Source organism: Eulemur rufifrons, chromosome 29 (genome assembly GCF_041146395.1).
Source record: "Eulemur rufifrons isolate Redbay chromosome 29, OSU_ERuf_1, whole genome shotgun sequence".
Lineage (NCBI taxonomy): Eukaryota > Metazoa > Chordata > Mammalia > Primates > Lemuridae > Eulemur > Eulemur rufifrons.
In genome coordinates this window covers 54376036-54396166 of record NC_091011.1, presented here as the reverse complement: position 1 = coordinate 54396166, position 20131 = coordinate 54376036, and the positions used below count along the sequence as shown (strand labels likewise).

General features: G+C 32.2%; 1 protein-coding gene across 1 annotated transcript in view; it reads right to left on the bottom strand.

The window, feature by feature from the left end:
* The window catches only part of PCLO (piccolo presynaptic cytomatrix protein), a 360664-nt gene that overhangs the window by 121437 nt on the left and 219096 nt on the right, over positions 1-20131 (bottom strand). Inside the window, exons 7-9 of the mRNA XM_069462070.1 lie at positions 13894-16081; positions 8485-8621; positions 2037-2127 (exon numbers count right to left, since the gene is read on the bottom strand). Coding sequence (XP_069318171.1) covers positions 2037-2127; positions 8485-8621; positions 13894-16081 — 2416 coding nt within the window. The remainder of the gene's footprint in view (positions 1-2036; positions 2128-8484; positions 8622-13893; positions 16082-20131) is intronic.

Here is a 20131-nt window from a genome sequence, read left to right as displayed (position 1 = left end):
TATTGGTCGGGTGTGGTGGCTCACGCCTGTAATCCTAGCACTCTGGGAGGCCGAGGCGGGTGGATCGTTTGAGCTCAGGAGTTTGAGACCAGCCTGAGCATGTGTGAGACCCCGTCTCTACTAAAAATAGAAAGAAATTATATGGACAGCTAAAAATATATGTAGAAAAAAATGAGCCGGGCATGCCTGTAGTCCCAGTTACTCGGGAGGCTGAGGCAGGAAGATGGCTTGAGCCCAGGAGTTTGAGGTTGCTGTGAGCGAGGCTGACGCCACAGCACTCTAGCCAGGGCAACAAAGTGAGACTCTGTCTCAAAAAAAAAAAAAAAACAAACCAAAAAAACTATATACAGAGGAAACTGAATTTAGTTTTGAGACTAGAATATTTATAACAAGAAATCAATAGCACTTATATTTGTTATTCTTACATTTTAAAACTTTTTTTTTAGTTGAAGTAAAAGAAGCAAAAAGAAAAATAATGTGTTGCAAAAAATAAATAATAAGGTTGAGGGGATAATTCTCTTAATATAGCATAAAAACAATAATACACCTAGAAAAGGTACATTGAAACTGGGTCCTGACAATTTAGAAAAAAGGATTTGAACATTTTTATTGTACATCATGAAAAACTAATTTTGGCATTGCTGGAAAGTATTATGTTGTTTTGCTTTATGAGCTGGAGGACTGCAATAGTTTTTAGCAAGTAATTATTTCTACAAAAAGAGCTCTAGGTTTTAAGATTCACCCCTGGAATTTTCATCAGTACTTAAAATACAGTCTGAACAGCAATAAAACTATGAAAGGTTGAATTATCTGTCTCTGGCAGAAGAAAAATTACCTATTCTTAAAAGGAAAACAACATTAGACTCCTAATCGATTCATTCTCTATGAAAATAAAGAGAGGAAAATTGCTCAGAGCAAAACCTATTCTACATCCACATGTTCCATTTTCTAAAATATGCAAGGAACATAACAATTGCACTGAAGAAATACCTCCTTTGTTCTATTAGTACTTTAAAAAAACAGTACATATATCATATCTACTATCTATACATATATCCATACATAAATATGTATATATATTTATGAGTATTTTCTGTTGATGTACAGTGTCCATGAAACTCAAAGAATATACTTGAGTGAGCATATAGGTAATGTTCATCTTTTGAAATTTCATCAATCTTGGAAAAATTTATATTTAATCTCACCAATTTAAATAATGAAATATTTGTCATCTAAAAATTCCATCATCTCTCAAAAGTTTCAAGGTCATGACTGACAAAAGAAGACTGAAGATCAGATTGGTGGAGATGGAGGAGCCATGACAAACAATTAAATGCAAAGTGGGATCCTGAATTGAATCATAGACCAGGGAAAAAAACCAGTGGTTTAATGGGAAACTCAGTTTGCATAAGGCTTATAGAGGTTTTAATAGTATCACATCAATGCTAATTTTCTGGGTTTGATCACTTTATTGTGCTTAGATGTTTACCTTAGACAAGCTGGGCAAAGAGTGGGCAAAAGAAATGTCTGTATTATTTTCTCAAAGTCCAAAATTATTTCAAAATAAAAAGTTTAAAAATTCCATCATCAGCTTTGGTTTATAAAAGGATACAAACAAAAACCCAGTATAATTAACAGTATTCAAATTGAGTAGGTATAGGGAAATTTATTCAATAGACTAATTCAAGATAGGTTTTTACTTCCTGTATAAGATTGTTTTATACTCATAAACCAGTGACCATATTACTTAATAAAGCAATAATTATAGAGAATTGCTAATAGCATGCATATTGAAAAAATTCAGTTAATGAAAAGAATAAGTTTTCATTTAGTAACTCCTCATATTAATGATCATGTCATTAATGTTTTTATATTCAGATGTATAGCCTACATATTTTTTTACATTTTCCAACATACAGTTTTTGATAGAAAAAGTGGTGTTTTCTAGAATTTAATGAGCCATATAAACTGAAATCCAAATATCTGTGCATACATCAAGCTGACATTAGAATAAAAGATTATTTGATTTGCTTTACCTGAAACTGTGTGATCCTTAGAGTCTCTTGTTATTTTTATCCTTGCATGAGGAAAGATGTAGTGCATAGTCTTCCCGTTCATCTGTATAATCTAAGACATACATGTGATAAGGTGAAAAATCTATTTTAAAGACACTTAAAGTGCAATATACTTGTTCATTTAAAAGTACATTGATCAAGTCGATGAAAATGTAGAAGGTTCTCAAATGATAGAAGTTTAAGCATCATACACTAATACTATATGATGATAATATTGGTTTCTGAGTTCATTATGTTTTTTGCATTTATAACCAATTGCTTTTGCAAACTGATTTGTTGTATTTGGGAAATTAATGAGTGCATGTACTCATTTGTTACTACAGTATTATATAGTTAATATTAATGACAGTGGATAGACAATATATGTGGAAAATTGCCAGCTGCTGATTTTGCTCTGGACAGCCTAGAAATGAAAACGCATTTTTAATTATTAGCAACTAAGTAGTGCTAAGCGAGAAAAGCTGGAGAAGATCGCATCCCTCCACATCTCTATCACCATAATTAGGATGGCTACATATTTACGTTGCTTGATTTTATCATGGAATTGCACTTCTGCTGAGCACATCTTCTAGAAGTTTCAGTATATACTGGATGCTGAGACTAATTCTGTATAAACAAATAAAGCATTCTAATGCTATGTTCATTCTAATACTTTCTGGAGCCTCTTTTGTATTCAAAAGTTGTGCTATTGGCGGTGTTATTTCTCACAGACATTCCTTAGGGTAGAAGAAATACACTTAAAGCTACTGTTGCAATTCTCATTATTGAGACTTGAACATGAAACTACTATAGACCGCCTTATCTCTGTTTCCACCTGGTGAAATGAGGTTTCTGATACAAAAGCAAATTAGCAAATGCAAACTTGCACTTTATATTTTATGGAAGTTTGCTTTCAAAAGCGATTTGTGAAATAATGAAAAATAGAAATAGTAAAATATTTATTCAGAACTATACTAACAAGATTTTATTAGTATGGAGTCTTGTAACTATTGCCTTAGGAAAATTTCTGACTTAAGTTACAAATGAAATAAAGTCTAATATAGATAAACATTTCATGCTACCTATTTTAAAAATGTTTAAAAAGCATTTGTGAATATTAACTCAAAAGATTAAACAATTAAGAACCAAAGAGATGTACATTTTGTAAAGGAAGACTCCTTGGAAAACTTGTGTGATTTTGATGTGCCATAGTAAGTTCAGATGTATAATTGTTAGAATTCTGGATATTAAAGGTAAAATAGGTATTGAAAAAATGCCAGCTAAAATTATAGCCTTTAGCTTTTATTCTCTTTAGAAAAGAATAAGCTTACTCAGGCCTTGGATGAATATAAAATACTCCCCAAATAACAGCAGAATCCTATTAAGTAGGGGAATATTATGAGAATTTAGTATTATAAAACAAAAATATTATTTACAGGATTATAAAAGTATCAGGGTTAGTGCAATCATTCAATCCAGATAATTCATGCTAACTTTGTAAACCACTGAACACCTTACTCATATTCACAACAGTAAGAGCTTATATTTTTGTTTCTCCCTTTCTCTTGCCTCCTGTTCTCTCTTCTCTCTCTATCCCTTTGTCTTTCTATCTGCCTGTCATTCTCTTTTGAGTCTCTCTTACCTTCTTACCTCTACTCTCCTACTCCCCCCCTCTCACCTTTTCTCCTTCTACTTTCCTTCTTCCTCGCTTCCTTCCCTTCCCTAATCTGCACTTAAGTCTTTATTTTTTGGGGGGGAAATTAAATTGTGCACGTTGAAAATTCTACAACTATTAGATATAACTAAACTTTTCTTTGGTACTATAGATAATGCATTAAAATTGGTGGATATTATTTTATTTTATCTCAAATATATGATAATTTCACGTATTACTTAATAATTCTTTTTAAAAGTCATTTTTAGCCCACTTGGCCAAAAATAAACTAAGTAAACACAATTTTGCTTTTTAGTATTGTTTCCAATTTCCAGACTGGGGAGGAGTTGATGTAATCTCACAGCACATCTATTATGTGGTTTAGAAGAGTAGTCAGGTTTCCTAATTTTTTCACCAGAATTTTATCAGCCAGCCAGTATCACTTTTTAATTTATATCTATGATGATGTTAGTGGAAGGGATGTTGAACATCATCATTTTCATGAATGTTGCCTTCAAAGCATCTTATATAATTTCCTACAGTTTCAGAGACTGTCTACAACCAGCTTCATAAGTCCACTCAATAAATCAAAAACATAAAACTACCATAATTATGATCAATATGACTAAGAGTCTATAGAAAGCAGAGGCATCTGTCTCCCATGTATGAACTAGATAAATTTCAGCTTTTTTCTAACCATTGCAGGTGAATATTGAGAGAGTCCTACAGCAGATGGGGTTACAGTGTAGGTGTTGCTACTGCCAAATAAGAGTAGGCACAAAGCCAGGGGACAGGACTGACGCCAAGTGGTTCCCCATATCTCATCATTATCTTTTGGTGATCCTGCATTGATAGAACTGTCGCCTGTATGCCTCCCGGAAAACGATTGTTCCTCTTTCCTACCTAAAACGTTTCAAAATAAATTATTTTCATGAATTCAGCCTTCATACTCTAAGTTAACATATCTTTTATTTATGCAGACATTCCCTCACTTAAATACCATGTATGCTAGATTCAAGGGAGAGAGTGCTCTGCTGGGTTCCTAGTCCTGGGCTTAGGCACTGTATACACATAATACCATAGATGAAATAGAGAGCTGCTGCTTTCTAGGTGCACATAGCCCAAGACATAAAGCATTGAGTACTACTGGCGCACAAAGAAAATACACTTGCCCCATATGTGGGGAGGTGGTGGTGGTAGTGTCAGGGAAGTCTTGTTGTAAAATGGGGCATGTACATGGACACCTGAGTGATGAGTAGGGTTAGCCAAGGGAAGAGTGGAGGAAAGTATTCAGGGAAATACATTCAAATGCCCAGAATAAAGAGAAAGAGTGGCTCTTTCAGAAAAGCTTAATGTGTCTCAATGCAGCAGTTACATGAGAATTACAGAGGATGTGGGCATTAGTGCGGAGTGGAGGGATTTTATAATACTAAGTGTTGACCTTTACAACCATCCTGTGAAAGGTATTAGTCTTTTTATAGATTAAGTGACTGTGGAAAAATTAAAAAAAAAAAAAAGAGTTAGGTGATCTATTCAATTCACAAAGGAGAGCTGAATTTTCACTGAATAATACCATACAAAGGTTAAACATAAATATATATGGAAGAACACATGGATTTGCAGATTTGGTTTATTTTTATAGTTAATATGATTGTGAGTCTAATAAAAATTTTCCAGAAGTATTCTTCTACCCTTCTAATGTATGTTTTACATAACCTATTTTTAAAAGCAGATAAATTAGTGCTTGCATTAGTCAATTTGGTTGTATTACTTATGCCTCCAGAGCCTTTTATGAGGATAAATTCTTGTTATGCATAAGTTTTCAAATAAAAGTATCAGAGTTTACTGGCACCAAGAGTTCAATATTATCTTTTTATGATTAGAGATGCAAAGAAGTTAATAAAACAGGGATGCCATTTTGCTATTCTCCAAGCCAAAATATAGTTATGATGAATTAAGGAGGAAGACAGTATTTGAAGATATATATAAATGCAAAAAAGCATAAATTTTGAACTTATAATTAAACTTTTGAACTTTAGGTAATTAAACCATATGTAGAGTCTATTTGGGAAAAAAACTATAAAGAAAAGCATATAAATTATTTTCACAAAAGTCAGCATATTTATAGATTATTTGGGTGAGGGAGAAGTTATGATCTGGAAGGAACACATGGGGGTTTCTTGGGGCAGGCAATGTTACTTTCCTTGGCCTATGTGGTGGTTATCTAGCTGTTCACTTTATAACCAGTTTAAAACTTTACGTATTTGCAGTTTTGATAACTGCATGTACAGTTTTTTTGTTGTATGTTAGATATGAAAATACAGGTATAAAATGATAAAAATATAAAAAATTACATTTGGCAAGAAAATACACATTAATCTGTTACATTTACCTAACAAGAATCCTTATATTTTCTCCTTTATCAGATATAGCAATAAATTTATTAAATAATTCCAAAATATACCCTCTCTGCTTAATTTTGGCATTCCATCAGTCTATAATTATATTTTGTTTAACACATGGGCTGCCACACTAGAAAAAAAATTTTTCCTTGGCGTCATGGTGTTTTATTACAAAAATAGAACAAAAACTTCACAAACAAAATGATTCTTTTTAATTTAATGAAAAATTTGTTATTATTTTTTTGTTTTCTTTGTGTGGGTTATATAATAAAACTTGAAAAATAGTTCACCTGGCTCCCAAGGTAGAGACGTGTGAATTACATTAGCTTCAAGAAGTCCCAGGCTCAAAACTAGTGTGAGTTAAATACAATTCACATGGCAGATAATGTGCTAAACTATTATGTATTATATACTCAGGTCAAAACCATAAATCTGTGTATATTAGTAACAGAAAATAAGAAACAAAAATGTCTTCAAGGATATCCATATTTCATCTGCATAGAATAGAATTTTAAAAATTATTATTTGGGTGGATACAGATTACTTATTATCCTTTAAAGAATATTAGATAAATTAGTTGGAGAAGACTACTTTGAGTACCCATAGAAATAGCTGTTTTGGGAAATAAATGTATTGGAGTTGTTATTTTTTAGTTCTCCAGTTTACATTGTTTATCTTACTATGATTTTGTTAAGGTATTTATGTTTTCATTGACTTGATCTAGCTTTGTGGGAAATACTAAACTTCAGAGAAACAAATTATATGGGCATGATATAATAAGTATATCATTACAGAGAGATTCTTATAATAAAATACATTTAAGGAAGTCATTTTCAACTGATAAATTTATTACCTTAGTAATTGTAGATAAAAGAAGGTAAATTTAAGATTTTTAAACGTGTTCATAATGGTTTTATTAATTTTCTTATTTCTTATTTATTATTTTCTTATTAATCTTTACTTCCCAACCAGATCTATTTGGTGAGCATTGAAACACAACCATAAATACAATTTTAAGAATAACAAGATAAGCTAAGAAAAGTTAGCTAATTCAATACCATCTGATATTACCAATAGCATCTACCAATTAGCTTCAAGAAAAGCGAATTCAATACCATCTGATACATTCAAAAGAAGTACAAAGAAATGGAAATATGTTGACATGTTTATGGAGGTAAACACAAACCTAAGCCATAAATGTATTAAAGATATCGAAAACTGAAAAGAATATTTACAATATGTAGAGGAGAAAGATTTCCAGAAATTAAGATAGCACACAGAAACACAAAACAGAACAAAATTCTGAGAAAAGAAAATTCTGTTTAATGGTTAGGAACTGGTCCATAAAAACTGAAATTGCTTAGGAAGAAATGAAATCTGAGATTAGACAGTATTTATACAAGCAAAAACCTTGTTTTCTTTTATACCTCAATATGACAAACACTGAATTAAATTGTAGTAAGTTCATATGGATCTTCTTAGCTGTTCAGAATATGGGTGTTTTCTTTATCAATGAATAATTAAACAGGATTATTTAGGAGTTGATGTAAGTGAAATAAGTCAATTATCTCCTTTGTGGATATTTTAATGATTATAATGAGTACACAACTGCAAATATCTGATCTCCTAAGACAATTGATTTAAGGTCACTTGACTTCCCAGAGGAATCTCCTCTAATTTATCCAATCTACCAGGTATATTTCAAAATTCAACTCAAACTTCACCTCATTTGCTCTAAAGTGAATAAGGTGAATTTTCGTATCATATGTATCTAATTGTGAAATTTATCTCTAAGTTTGTTTCTTCATCTATAAAAATATATTAATGAATAATACATACTTTATGTGAGTAGTTTTGCAAATAAAATCTAAAATGAATGCAAAACAACTAACATTTCCATATAATAGATCCTCTAAAATATAAGTTTCTTTTTCTCCTCCAGATGAAGTCTTTCTGTCACAGCTGACTTGGTTTGGCCATCTTCTTATTTGCTATTTCTTAGCATCTGGACATAATGTTATTAGAAAGCATTGAATATTACTCAAATCTATTTTACTCAATATTCCATATGCTCTCAGAAGCTCAGTGTCTTCTTGTATAGCAGCGCAGGATTTGCTATACAAACTTAATAATGATCTGTTGGAGGAATGAATCACTTAAGTTGCCTGGAAGAAGTATCGCAGCTCTAATCCAACGTCCAAAAGTCATAGCTGATGGAATAGGACACTTATTCCTTGAAGTTAATGGAAAAAAAATCATTTGTGAAATCGATTGACAAATATCCCATTCATTTCAAAATAATGAGACCATTCTAAAACAGAATTGAGATTTATTTTATATAAATATAAAGCACATTACTAAATATAGCACTTACTTGCTCTTGATGTTGACTGAGTGGTCTAGAATGGACCAATCTTTCTGGCAGTTTTCGGTCCAGACCGTGTCCATTTTCCAAACGAGATTCCCTGGGTTTATCAAACCAATCTGTTTCCTCACGACGCAGATGATAGGCTTTGGAGACCAAGCAAACATCAAAACACTTGCAACCACAACTAATACAGATGATCGAAGGCAGCAGATGTTCTGTGGTACTAACATGCACTGGGTTTATAAACCATACATGCATTTCAAACACAACTCCTAATGGGACCAGAAGAATTATTTTCATATTATGACAAAAATAAAATTGTGTCAGAAATTTGGTACCACAGAATAACCTGGAAAAAATGATGCACATAAATGTTCACAATCTCAGAGCAAAATGAAACAAAACACAATCAAATTTTAAATCAGGAGAAAAAAGAAATTCAGATAGTGATGGAATAATTAAATGAACAAGTGACCAATCCTTAAAAGATTCATTATATTTAACCTCATTCCATCAGTTCCCATCTACATAAATTCTCTCCCATACTCAACCCACAAACCACCACTGAAAATCAAAAGAAAATGCATTCCTTGAGTATGAAAGTTTCCGTCACCTTCCCACTATTACATCAATCTAGTGCCAATATGTGGCTGTTTGCTTTAATATCTTTTGAAAATATGACATTCTATGACATTCACAGATCAACAAAAACATTTATTTCTAAGAGAATCCCAGGTGTTATTGCTAGGAATATGTGCCATGAGCACTTGGTAGTCTAATATTAAAAATATCTCTATTACAATTTTAAAATAAAACCAAAATGATTATTTTCTGAAGAGAGCACTGATTTAGAAATCAGATTAAAAAGTTGGTTGTCTGCTTTTTATACTTAAATTGTGATAAAACTTGACATCATAAAATATTTTTTTTGAAAATGCAACCATATTTAAAGTACACAATTATTATTTCAAATTTTTCATCTCATTCATTAGTACTTCTCAGGTCTTTTAAGGCCACTACATAGTAACTGAAAATCTTATTTTATTTAATATATAGACTTTGACTTATTTTAAATTATTTTTTACTTTGTAAAAGGATCCCTACTTAGTAGTTTCTGGAATGCATTGTTACTTCCTAAATGGCAGATGGAGCAGCGCTTCTCAAGTGCTCATCCTGAAAGATTTGTTGATGATGCTGTCAACCTACGCTTTCTTGAAACTCCAGCTTCTACAATCACACTATTGAGTCCCTTCTCTATCTTGTATAGTTTTCTCTTTCTGTCTACAGCCCTACCTATCTTCTCTTCCAAAACTTCCTCCCAGACCTTTTTCCCCTAGACTATTTCCATTATTTCTTTGCTGGCAGAGCTGGCAAACCCATAGCATATGCACCACTACTCACCTCTACATCTCCTGTGATCTTGGTCAACACCGCTAATTAACCACAGTATTTCCCCCCAATAAATACAAAATGAGAGATCATGTGTCATCGTTTAGGCACTCACTCTTAGATTTGAGAAAATACAACAGTACCTACCTGGTTTGTGACTGTTATGTACTTGACTGATCGCACCTGTTAGACTCTAAGCTGCTGGAAGGCAAGGCTCCTCTCTTCTTTTTTATTTTATTATTTTTTCTTTTTTTGTCCCTCAACACTAAAAACAATGCCTTGCACATGGCATAACATTCAATAAATATTTGTGGAATGAATGAAGCACAGAATAATTTGTCATTAACTAGAGAAAGTTAAGTATCCTAATGTTGATAAACACATTTTAAAATAAATATTAATTTGTCCCTTGGACCTCATTAATAAATACACATTTTTTTCATAATCTACTCAATAATTATTATGGTTTTCCATAGTCTTAATTTGAAACCAAGTGACTAAACTTACAAAAAAATAGTGTAACAGACATTTGATCAGCAAATATAAATCCATTATTTAATCGTCAGTCTCTGAAGACTTATTATCCCCAACCATGCTAATGCTATTTTGTTTTACTTCTTGTAGACTTTTATTAAATTTCTCATTAAAGGAAAATAATAATCCATACATATTTTAATAAATTAATATTCTGATTAATATAGGACATAATCTTATTTGCATATATTACTTTCTTAATTGCATTTGAAATACAATTCTGTAAAATGTGTGTTTACTTTGGCTGTGTCTATAAAAAGAAAGTGGAATCTCAACCTGACCTAAATTTTGTTAATTTATTTCTAATTCTGATTATATACTTTGATTTTCTGTTATTTCTTATAATAACCCTGTATGAAACTGAATGAGGATATCTATTATCTTTTGCACTGGAATTTATAATCAACCAAGAGCAACAAGATTAAATAAATCTGCTTTTTTATTGGACTGTTTCTTCATCATTTAGAGCCAGTTATACATAAATGTTAATTGTTTTAATTGCAATTGTCTGATCTTCCATGGTAGAACCTTTAAAGGCCACTTTAAAAATTAAATTTTATAACAGCAATAACATTTTCCAAATTAGTTTATATAATTTGATGGAGATTAACATCTCTTTTTAAAAAATTGATAATATTTTCTTGAATACCTAAATGTAAAATACAAATAAGTCACTTTTGGATCCAGTATTGTTCACAGGCAACAGTTACATGAATAGTTTAATTATCCTCAGTATCTAATTCTGATCAGATCTTTTTTTAAAAAGACTGTATATATTGATACTTTTGGGGGGGCATAGGATGAACATTTTAGGAGAATGTTTTCGACAAAAGATCTGTGGTAGTAGAAATAAATGTAACATTCTTCAAGCTAGAAATATTAAGCAACATAATTTATGTCTATCTATGTTTTTATCTCAAGTGAGATATTTCAAAATTAAAGTCTTACAGAATATAACTAAAAATCATTCTTATAGTCTATAACCTAGTTTTTAATTGAATTTGGAAAAAGCATACAACAAATAATCTGAAAACAATTAAATTTGTTTTGTTCACATGATAGTAAATAACCTATAGTATTTTATACTGTTCAAAGTTATCTTAATATCTTTGAAATACAGATATAGTATATATTTGCTAAAAATTCCTTAAAAATATTCCTCACATTGCATGAGTTCATAAATGTCAGAAGTTACATGACTGGGAAAAATAGTTTCTACTTTTTCCCTTAAATACCCAAGAAGTTCAAAATTTCAAAAGTAGACCATGTCTCACTAAAAGAAAAGTTACATGTTTTTGTGATATGAGAGCAAAGAAAATATATAACATTTTACTACTTACATCTTTTTAAGGTAATCACTACAATTCACATACATACTATTATATATATAATTCAATTTGTTATAGTTGTCCTTTGTCTAATTCAACATAAATACACACTTTCTGAATAATTTTGTCTGCTTAATTTTTAAATACATTTTACTTTAAATTCTTCTAAATTTTATTTTAATTGTTTACTCCTTTAGTATCATCTTTACATATTTCATAATTTTGTATGCTGCATGTCTCATATTTACTTTATCAAAACGATTTTTCATATAGTCTTTATTATGACTTATATGTCATCTAAACATATAAATGAGAAAACAGTAATTTTTATATAGTAGATGTAAATAAATGCTACATATTGGGATATCTAGAAATATGGATATATTCAGCATCATGTTGACAAAATATCTGTGATGAATCAATGAATTTATCAAATTCTTTCCACATACATGATTATCATGAACAAACAGCTTTTAAGTGTTTAGTTATGCCATAGACTCTCTAGAGTTTTTGTTTTATTATTTTACAGATATGACTATTGAAGAGCTTTCTTACTTTTCTGCAGTAGTCATTTTATACATGTAAAATGTGGATTTTAAAAAAGTAAGAAAAATTTTAAAGACTATTTCCATATACTGTCACAATTTTTATTTAACTATGAAGATTCACTCAAACAATTGGCTAAATAAAATAATAAAAAAATTGAGTGTTTTATTTCACTGTTTGTCATTAAAAATTGGTCAATCCAGTGGCCTGTAGAGAAGAAAACAAGTGACTAGCCTACTAGAATTTCACAAAGAAAAGCAGTTTGTTCTTCAGATCCAGTGATTATTTCTGTTCTGAAAAAAAAAAAACCCAAAAAACTAGATTTGAATTTCTAAAATTGTATCTGTGTCTAGATACAGAAGGAGAAAGAAAATCCTTTTCATAAAAAAACGTGTATTTTCCTGTGAGTCCTCAAGAAAGATGTTAGATTTGAAAGGGGAGATGTTCCTGTTAGCATAGTTCTGTGATGTCTCCAAAGGCATAAAATAATATTTTATTTCCACAACTCCATCCACACTTACATTCAAATGTAAACCACAGAGAGGGGAAGGAAAGAACCAAGAATCATGAATCCTCTTGGTACAAGCAAAGCTATTCACATCCTGTACCACTTCTCCCTCATCTTTACAATTAGACTTGAACTAGGCAAGTTTTAAAAATACTATGGATTTATTAAACAAAAATTACTTTAAACTAGTTTTTCTTTAAGTATGTACTTGGGTTAAAGCGCTTCTTCAATATGAAAAACAAGCACAACAATTTAGTGCACAAGAATGGGATAGTATAAAAAGGAAAGCCAAGGAAAAGGCTAAATGAGCAAATGAGGAAGGCTTGAATCCCAAATAGCTAAAGTCACAAAAGTAATTTACAAATTTTCAATTTTAAATCTAAAGAATGCTTCACACATGGTAATAAGATTATTTATTTTCAGTATCTTATTTAGTGCTAAGCTTCCTAGCATGTAATGCAAAATGTACAAATTTGTCACCAGTTGTATTCACAATGAGAGAGAGAGAGATATATGTAAAACATAGATCTTTTATTTAAGGAGAATTATAAAATTCTGCATTATACTAACATCAAGGAGTTATCTAAAAGTTTCCCAAAAGAGAACATTCTCTGAACTAATCAACACTGATCTCATAAAAATTCCATAAATAATTCTCCACTACAAAGTCTATCAGCATAGTATTTCATGGCTCTAAACTTTAATAATTTTCACAAACTGAAAGAAACTGATCAATAACTTTTAAAATGCATTTTAAAAAATGAAAGAAACATTCAACAAAAAACTTTTCAACTATGGATTTACAGGATGACCATATTTTATTGACAGAATTATTTGAAAATGTTTTTAAAAAAGCCAACACCAAACAAATCAAGCAAACAATCAAGAAACGGAACAATAAAAGAATAAACTGAAACTAAATAAAGAAAAGCATGCTACAAAATCTGTACACAAGATAAAACTTCCATTTATAAGAAATGAAATTGAAGTGAACATGCAAAAGACACACCAAGAAAAGTAGAATACATCTCTGAAGAAGGAAAATTAAACATGCAGAAAAATAAGAGTTTGAGTTTTGAGGGGAACAGGGTAGTTTGAGACCCAATTTACCTTCACTGTCTGACATGGCATGTTGGAAGTCATCCATGATGAATGCTATGTCACGGTCATAGCCTCGAGTCCGTGATTCTTCTCTCATATGCTGCTGAACTTCAGGCAACGAGTGACTTGATCCAAACTGATCCCTAGTGTCTGCAGATATTGGTGGCAGGGGTCCAGCTGCAGCCCTGGCCATTCCCATTGGCTGACCAACAGGACTGAGTGGGCTTTCTTCTTCAGAATTCTGGGCAACAATTGGTATTCTTCCTCTACTCTGACTAATTGGCAAACTGGTAGGCTTAGTTCTGGCAGAGGGTGATGCATGGCCAAAGGAAACATCTAGAGCTTCAGCCTCTTGAGCTTTCAGTCTTAGGGAAGAGCTAGAAGAATCCCTTTTAATTGATAAATCAAGCCCATAGACAGAGGAAGGTCTCGAGGAAGGTCTTGATCTGCTACCACTACTGTATGGCTTATCTGCTTCATCCTGCAGAGCTGACCGTATGGTATTTCCTAAGGTGCCCAGTCCTGTGCCAAGAGATGATCCCATAAATTTTTGTTGGTCTGTAATATTTTTTCTGAGGCCAAAAGTGATGTCATCTTGAAGAAGCCTTGCCCTGGAAGAAATGCCGCCAATAGATGAAGTGCTAGAAGACATGTAGCTCGAATAATCAGGCTCAAGGTCTCTACTTTCTTGAATAGGTGAAAATTTTGACATTTTAGGGTCAATTAGTGCTTTCTTATGCTTTGACTGCTTCTGATAAAGTATGGCTGCTGGTAATTGTTTTGCTGCTTGTTTTTCAAGTGTGAGTCTACTGATGCTATACTTTTCAGATTTTGGAAAATGTCTATAACTAGTATCAGCATGGTAATAATGTGACAGACCAGCAAGGTGATCTAAGCTCTCTGTCCCTCTACGAAATTCTTGCTTAATCTGATGTTTCAGAAGCTTTAACTCATAAGGATCCTCCATTGGGTCTTCCTCTGCTTTCACGTAACTATGCAATCTGGAAGAAGTCTGCAAAGGTGCTAGAAAATCCGTCACTTCTTGCGACCTACGTGTCTCAGTGGTTCGAAGGAGACGGTCTGTTTTTGACAGATCCTTTTCATGAAGGCTAAACGCGGTGCTTAATGCTGCTGTTCCTTTGGTAATCTCACCAATGTCATCAATTAGGACATAATTTCGAGGAGTATGATGATCGATATCTGCGTAGAATGAATCTGCAGATATGCTTGATATTGGACTGCTTGCCATGCTACTTCTTTCCTCCAAACCTATTCTTAAGTCCAAACTATTGTACTTACTACCAAGATGAGAAACAGCATATGTGTTATCGGTAGAAACAGGTGCTATCATCAGGGGTTGGTTGCGAATCACTTCATAGTTTGAAGTTATCTTGGGCTCCAGATATAAGGTAGTTTGCCGTGGTTTCTGTTGCATCACCATCATCTGTGACGGTAACTGATAAGAAGGTTGTGGGGTTGGGGTAGGTTGAGCTTGAGGCGTGAAGGACATTGTTGCCACAGCTTGGAATGTGGGCTGAGTCTGGTAAGGTGAAACTTGCTGATGGAACAAGGTTTGTTGCTGAAAATGGGACTGTTGGGTGTATGGGGTGGGTGCTTGGGTAGGAAGAGCAGGGGAAGAGTACTGGTATTGCGTGTAAGGACTTGTTGGAGGAACCAGTTGAGATTCTGTTTGGGTTTGTGGTGGTATAAACTGGCTGAACTCAGTTTGGGGAGCAGTTCTTGGTCGCTCAATGCCATGCTGACTTTCTATTCGGGTCGGTCTGGTGCTGCTCACTTCGCTGTCAGACATGTAATCACGATCCTCAGCTACTCCCTGGAGGTAGGCTCTCTCTCTCTTTTCTCTCTCCTTTAATAATGCCTCTTTCCTCCTGTTAATTCCCATTTCCAGGTACCGTAGTTTGGCATCAATCTCCTTTTCTTCTTCATCAAGTTCTGCTTGTTTCTTTCTAAGCTTTGCAGATTCCCTTTCCACAAGATCAAGCTCTCTGTCTATGTCCTGGAGAATCTTGGCTCGTGCCATAGTGTTGGTTCTGCAGATCCTTCTCCTGGAAACTGTGCCCATGGTGCTATATGTCGGCTGAGTACCTGTGGAAGTCTCCTCAGGAGGTGGATTTGGCAGAGTTCTCTTAACTTTTTTCTGGGCGCCAGCAGGTGTCATGGTTTGAGAACCTTTTGTCTATAATCAAGTAAACAAAATATAGAACTTTATTATCAAAGAAAACATAAAGACTAAAAAAACTTCATAATTTACATTTAATAAAATGATTTCATGTCTGTTTTAGCTATCACAGCATAATAAAATAAAAATTTTATATATAATTTTAAGTATTGATCACAAATGCAATTAATGGAAAAATATTTTTTCTTTTTTAGTAAATTGGTTGTTTATTATTATAACTCATATAACATTAGAAGTGAGTTTTGAAATCAAACACCAAGCTCATTGTTTATGTAGGCTTGTATTTCAGATTTTTAGAAGAACTCTAAAAACTCATTTTCCATCTAAATTAATATATATGAGATTATTTACAAAATGAATTCCCAGAGTGTTTAAATTTAAAATTTAAATTACATTTGTTGATGATGTTCATCTACTATGTTAAGTTCAATAATTGCATCTATCATCCCATTCCTACCTTTACCTCTTGGAGTGGTTATCATTTCTATTCTGGTCCCGCAATGTCTTGAAATGAAATCCCCAAATTTTATAATATCTTTTTTTTTTTCTCAAAAAGGAATAATCTGAACTAATTTCCTACATTTAATCTTTCAATAGTTTCACAACTATTGGGTTTTATATCTTCTTTCAACTTTATTATTCTCTAATAATTTTAATTAATGCTTTAGTAACTTCTACATGAAGCAAAAATAACTGACTGCAATAGAAATCCATTGGAACCTTTATTTAAGTGAAAATATATAGCTTGTGAAGTGTCAGCTATTTTCAATTTCATTTGGTTAATTTGTCATAAACTTGTTCTCTAAGAATCAAAGTGCTGTAGAATGATACAATTTTAGGATATCAAAAGACATAAGAGATCATTTTGAATATTTATAGTTAAAATAAACTGATGTACTCAAAGTTACCCAAGTATTCAGCAGCATATTTACAACTAGATCTCAGGACTTCTGCCTTTCAGCTGCATGTTCTTTACAAGAGGTTTTCTTTTCTTTTCTTTTCTCTTATAATCCAAAGACATTAATTCTTTACTCTTCCCCCAGTCACCAAATACTGAAGGCAGAAAAATAATAGAAAAAATATGAGTCTATAAATTTTGGAGCTGATAATTATACCTTATTCATTAGGTCACATTTTTCCAAGACTCTGTGTTTTCATTGCCTTTTTTATTATTTCTAAATTCATTTCCTTTGTGGTTTTTATCTACTTTGCTATCCTTTTTCTGCTTCCTTCATGTATGCCCATCCTCCAGTGGTTTTCTTAATAGATATTATAATATGAAACAACATCCTAAAGATTTATTGATGTTTATGTGTATTTCCAAAATCTAAAATATTTGGATGGAAACGAATAAATGTCTTCAGTCTGTGAAATAGGGTACAATGATTTTGAAATTGTAGTTTGTTTCTCCTCACAAAGAAATCTCAAGGAATATGGGGAATTGGAGCCTTCAAGGCAGCTGTTTGGCATTTTATTTATTCTCACTCACCCTCAATTATTTTCATTTTATATGATGCTTACAATTAAGTCATAGAGTTTTTATAAAGATCAAATGAAACAATTGTGTAAAATACTTGGTACATGTTGCAGGCACCCATTAAATATTAGTTCTTTCAAAAATCTTATTTCTATAGAAAATTATGTTTTTGATAAACCTGCATTTCAAATTAAAAAAAATACTCGTAAAAAAGTATGCATGCCATACTTTTAATATCAACTGACCATAATTAAATAGTAATAAAATAAAAATTGATATCTTACAACTTTCTTAATTAAAAACTTTCCAAAATACTAACAGAGAAAATACTGCCCAGAGAAAGCACTATATATATATTTGGTCAAAGTCCTTGTGCCTAAAGTGACCAAAGCACAGAGTATTTGTTTTCAATAAAATTATCTGACAGAAAATTCCATATCATAACAAAGATGAATTTTTAAAATTTCAACTTTTAGCTTTTGTTGCCACAAAATCAAAGGGATTATGTCTTCAGAGAGAAAGTAGTACTGTTTTCAAGCTGAAATAGTTTCCAGTAAAACTAGTCTCCTAATCACAGGTTAATCAAGGAGGTGATACTATCAGAAGAGTGTTATGAAAGTATATTGTCAATGTAAAGATATTCTAATTCCTCCTAAGTGACAACAGGTCCATTCCTACAGAGGAACCCTTTATAACATAACATCCTATTAGGAGACCCCAAGTAGGTGTGCAGACCTTGTTATAGTGACAGCTTTCTTATTAACCATTCAAAATACATTTTTCAAATGTGCGTTGGTTATGAGAAATATTTTTGAGAAATAATATGAGAAATTATTTTGATAAAAAGAAAAGCAAAACCAAGCAAAACAATCAAACTTATTTGATTTCTAGGCAGTAGAATTCCATGGAAGTAAATGTTAGAAATCAATTTTATCCACCTGGCAAATCAAGATATCCTTCAATCAAGTCCATTCATTCACTCATCCTTCAGTAAAAACAGTATTGCTGGAGACCATGTGCTGGGCACTGGCATAAAAATGATTATTAACAACTATTATATTACTAGGCTGCTATCTTTTGGCATCTTGCAATATAAAAAACATCTTTAAAATTGCATGAACAACTCAAGAAATATGAGTATATTTTGCCTTCAATATAGACAAACAATCACTTTTTAACACATTCTAATGGAGGACTGCTAGATTCTTACAGTAGCTCAAATATCCAGACTCTTGACTTAGGAAAAAGGATTGGGACACATTCTCCATGTATTGGATTAGTAAGGGTGAGCACTGCAGACTATGATAACAAAGATGCATCAAAGAGAGAACACCAAATAAAAATTTTGCCTGAATCACTTTTTCTCCTATGACTGGCTTTGCATCATGGTGCAGTATTTATAGCTAGGTTATTTAGATATGACACCTAAGAGCATATAACAAGTATAGTGATTGATTAATGTTTGTTCACCTTTTTATTAAACACAAGAAGTAAGAGTTTACCTTGTACATACGTACAATATATAACTATTTGTAATGTGCAATTTGAAAAGAACTTTCAGCTTCTTCAGGACTTGAATTTATCATCATTATTAAGTTCTTTTGACTATGACAATGTTGTCAGAGGTTACTTTTAAGTTTCTGGTAGTGATAAAATATTAGAATACCAGCAACCATCTCCTCTTCATCCCTTTCTGGATAGAAGCAGTAAGATCTAGTGTTTGGTAACACAATAGGTTGACTGTGGTTAACAATAATTTATCATATATTTCAAAATAACTTAAAAAAGTGGAAATGGAATTTCCTAACAAAGAAATGATAAATGCTTGAGGCAGTGGATATCCCAATTACCCTAATTTGATCATTACACATTGTATGCTTGTATCAAAATATCACATGTATTCCATAAATACGTATAATGATTATGCATTTATAATAATTAAAAATACAAAAAACATTAGAATAAAATACAAGTTATAAAAGGGAAGTTTTATTGGAGATGAAAATGGAGGATTATCTTGACAACAGCAGAGGTCATAAACACAAAAGTCTACAGGTGCCAGAAGGCAATGTGGGTGAAGAGCTTAGTATGAGATTAAGAAAATGGAGGTGGACGTGTTGAGCCGAGTTTAAGTCCCATCTGTCAAGGCTGGCTCCAGAAGATTATTGTCGTGAAGAAATAGAGGCCCCATATTGTGAGATCTTCTATTTTGTTCAAACGTAGAAAGATCCAGATTTTAAATTTTGGTCTCTATTTTAAATGGCTTCAAAACTTTGTTGAGGCCAAAAAAAAAAAAAAAAAAAAAAGGTTTGGGGCAGCATTGACAGTTTGAAACTTCTTTTCTAAAAAAGAGTTTTCTGGCATATGTGGGGTGCCCACTAAAAAGCCACTAGAGAGTCACACGTAGTGTTAATGGCTACTTGAGAGAAGCAAAATGTCAATAGGTCTTAAACAATGAAGGAGGATGTGGGAAGAATACAAGAGCCCTCAGACAAACCTCAATTCTTTATTAGGCTTTGCCATATTCTTTGGTTAAATCTTAAACATAAGCATTCATGCCTTTTTCTCCA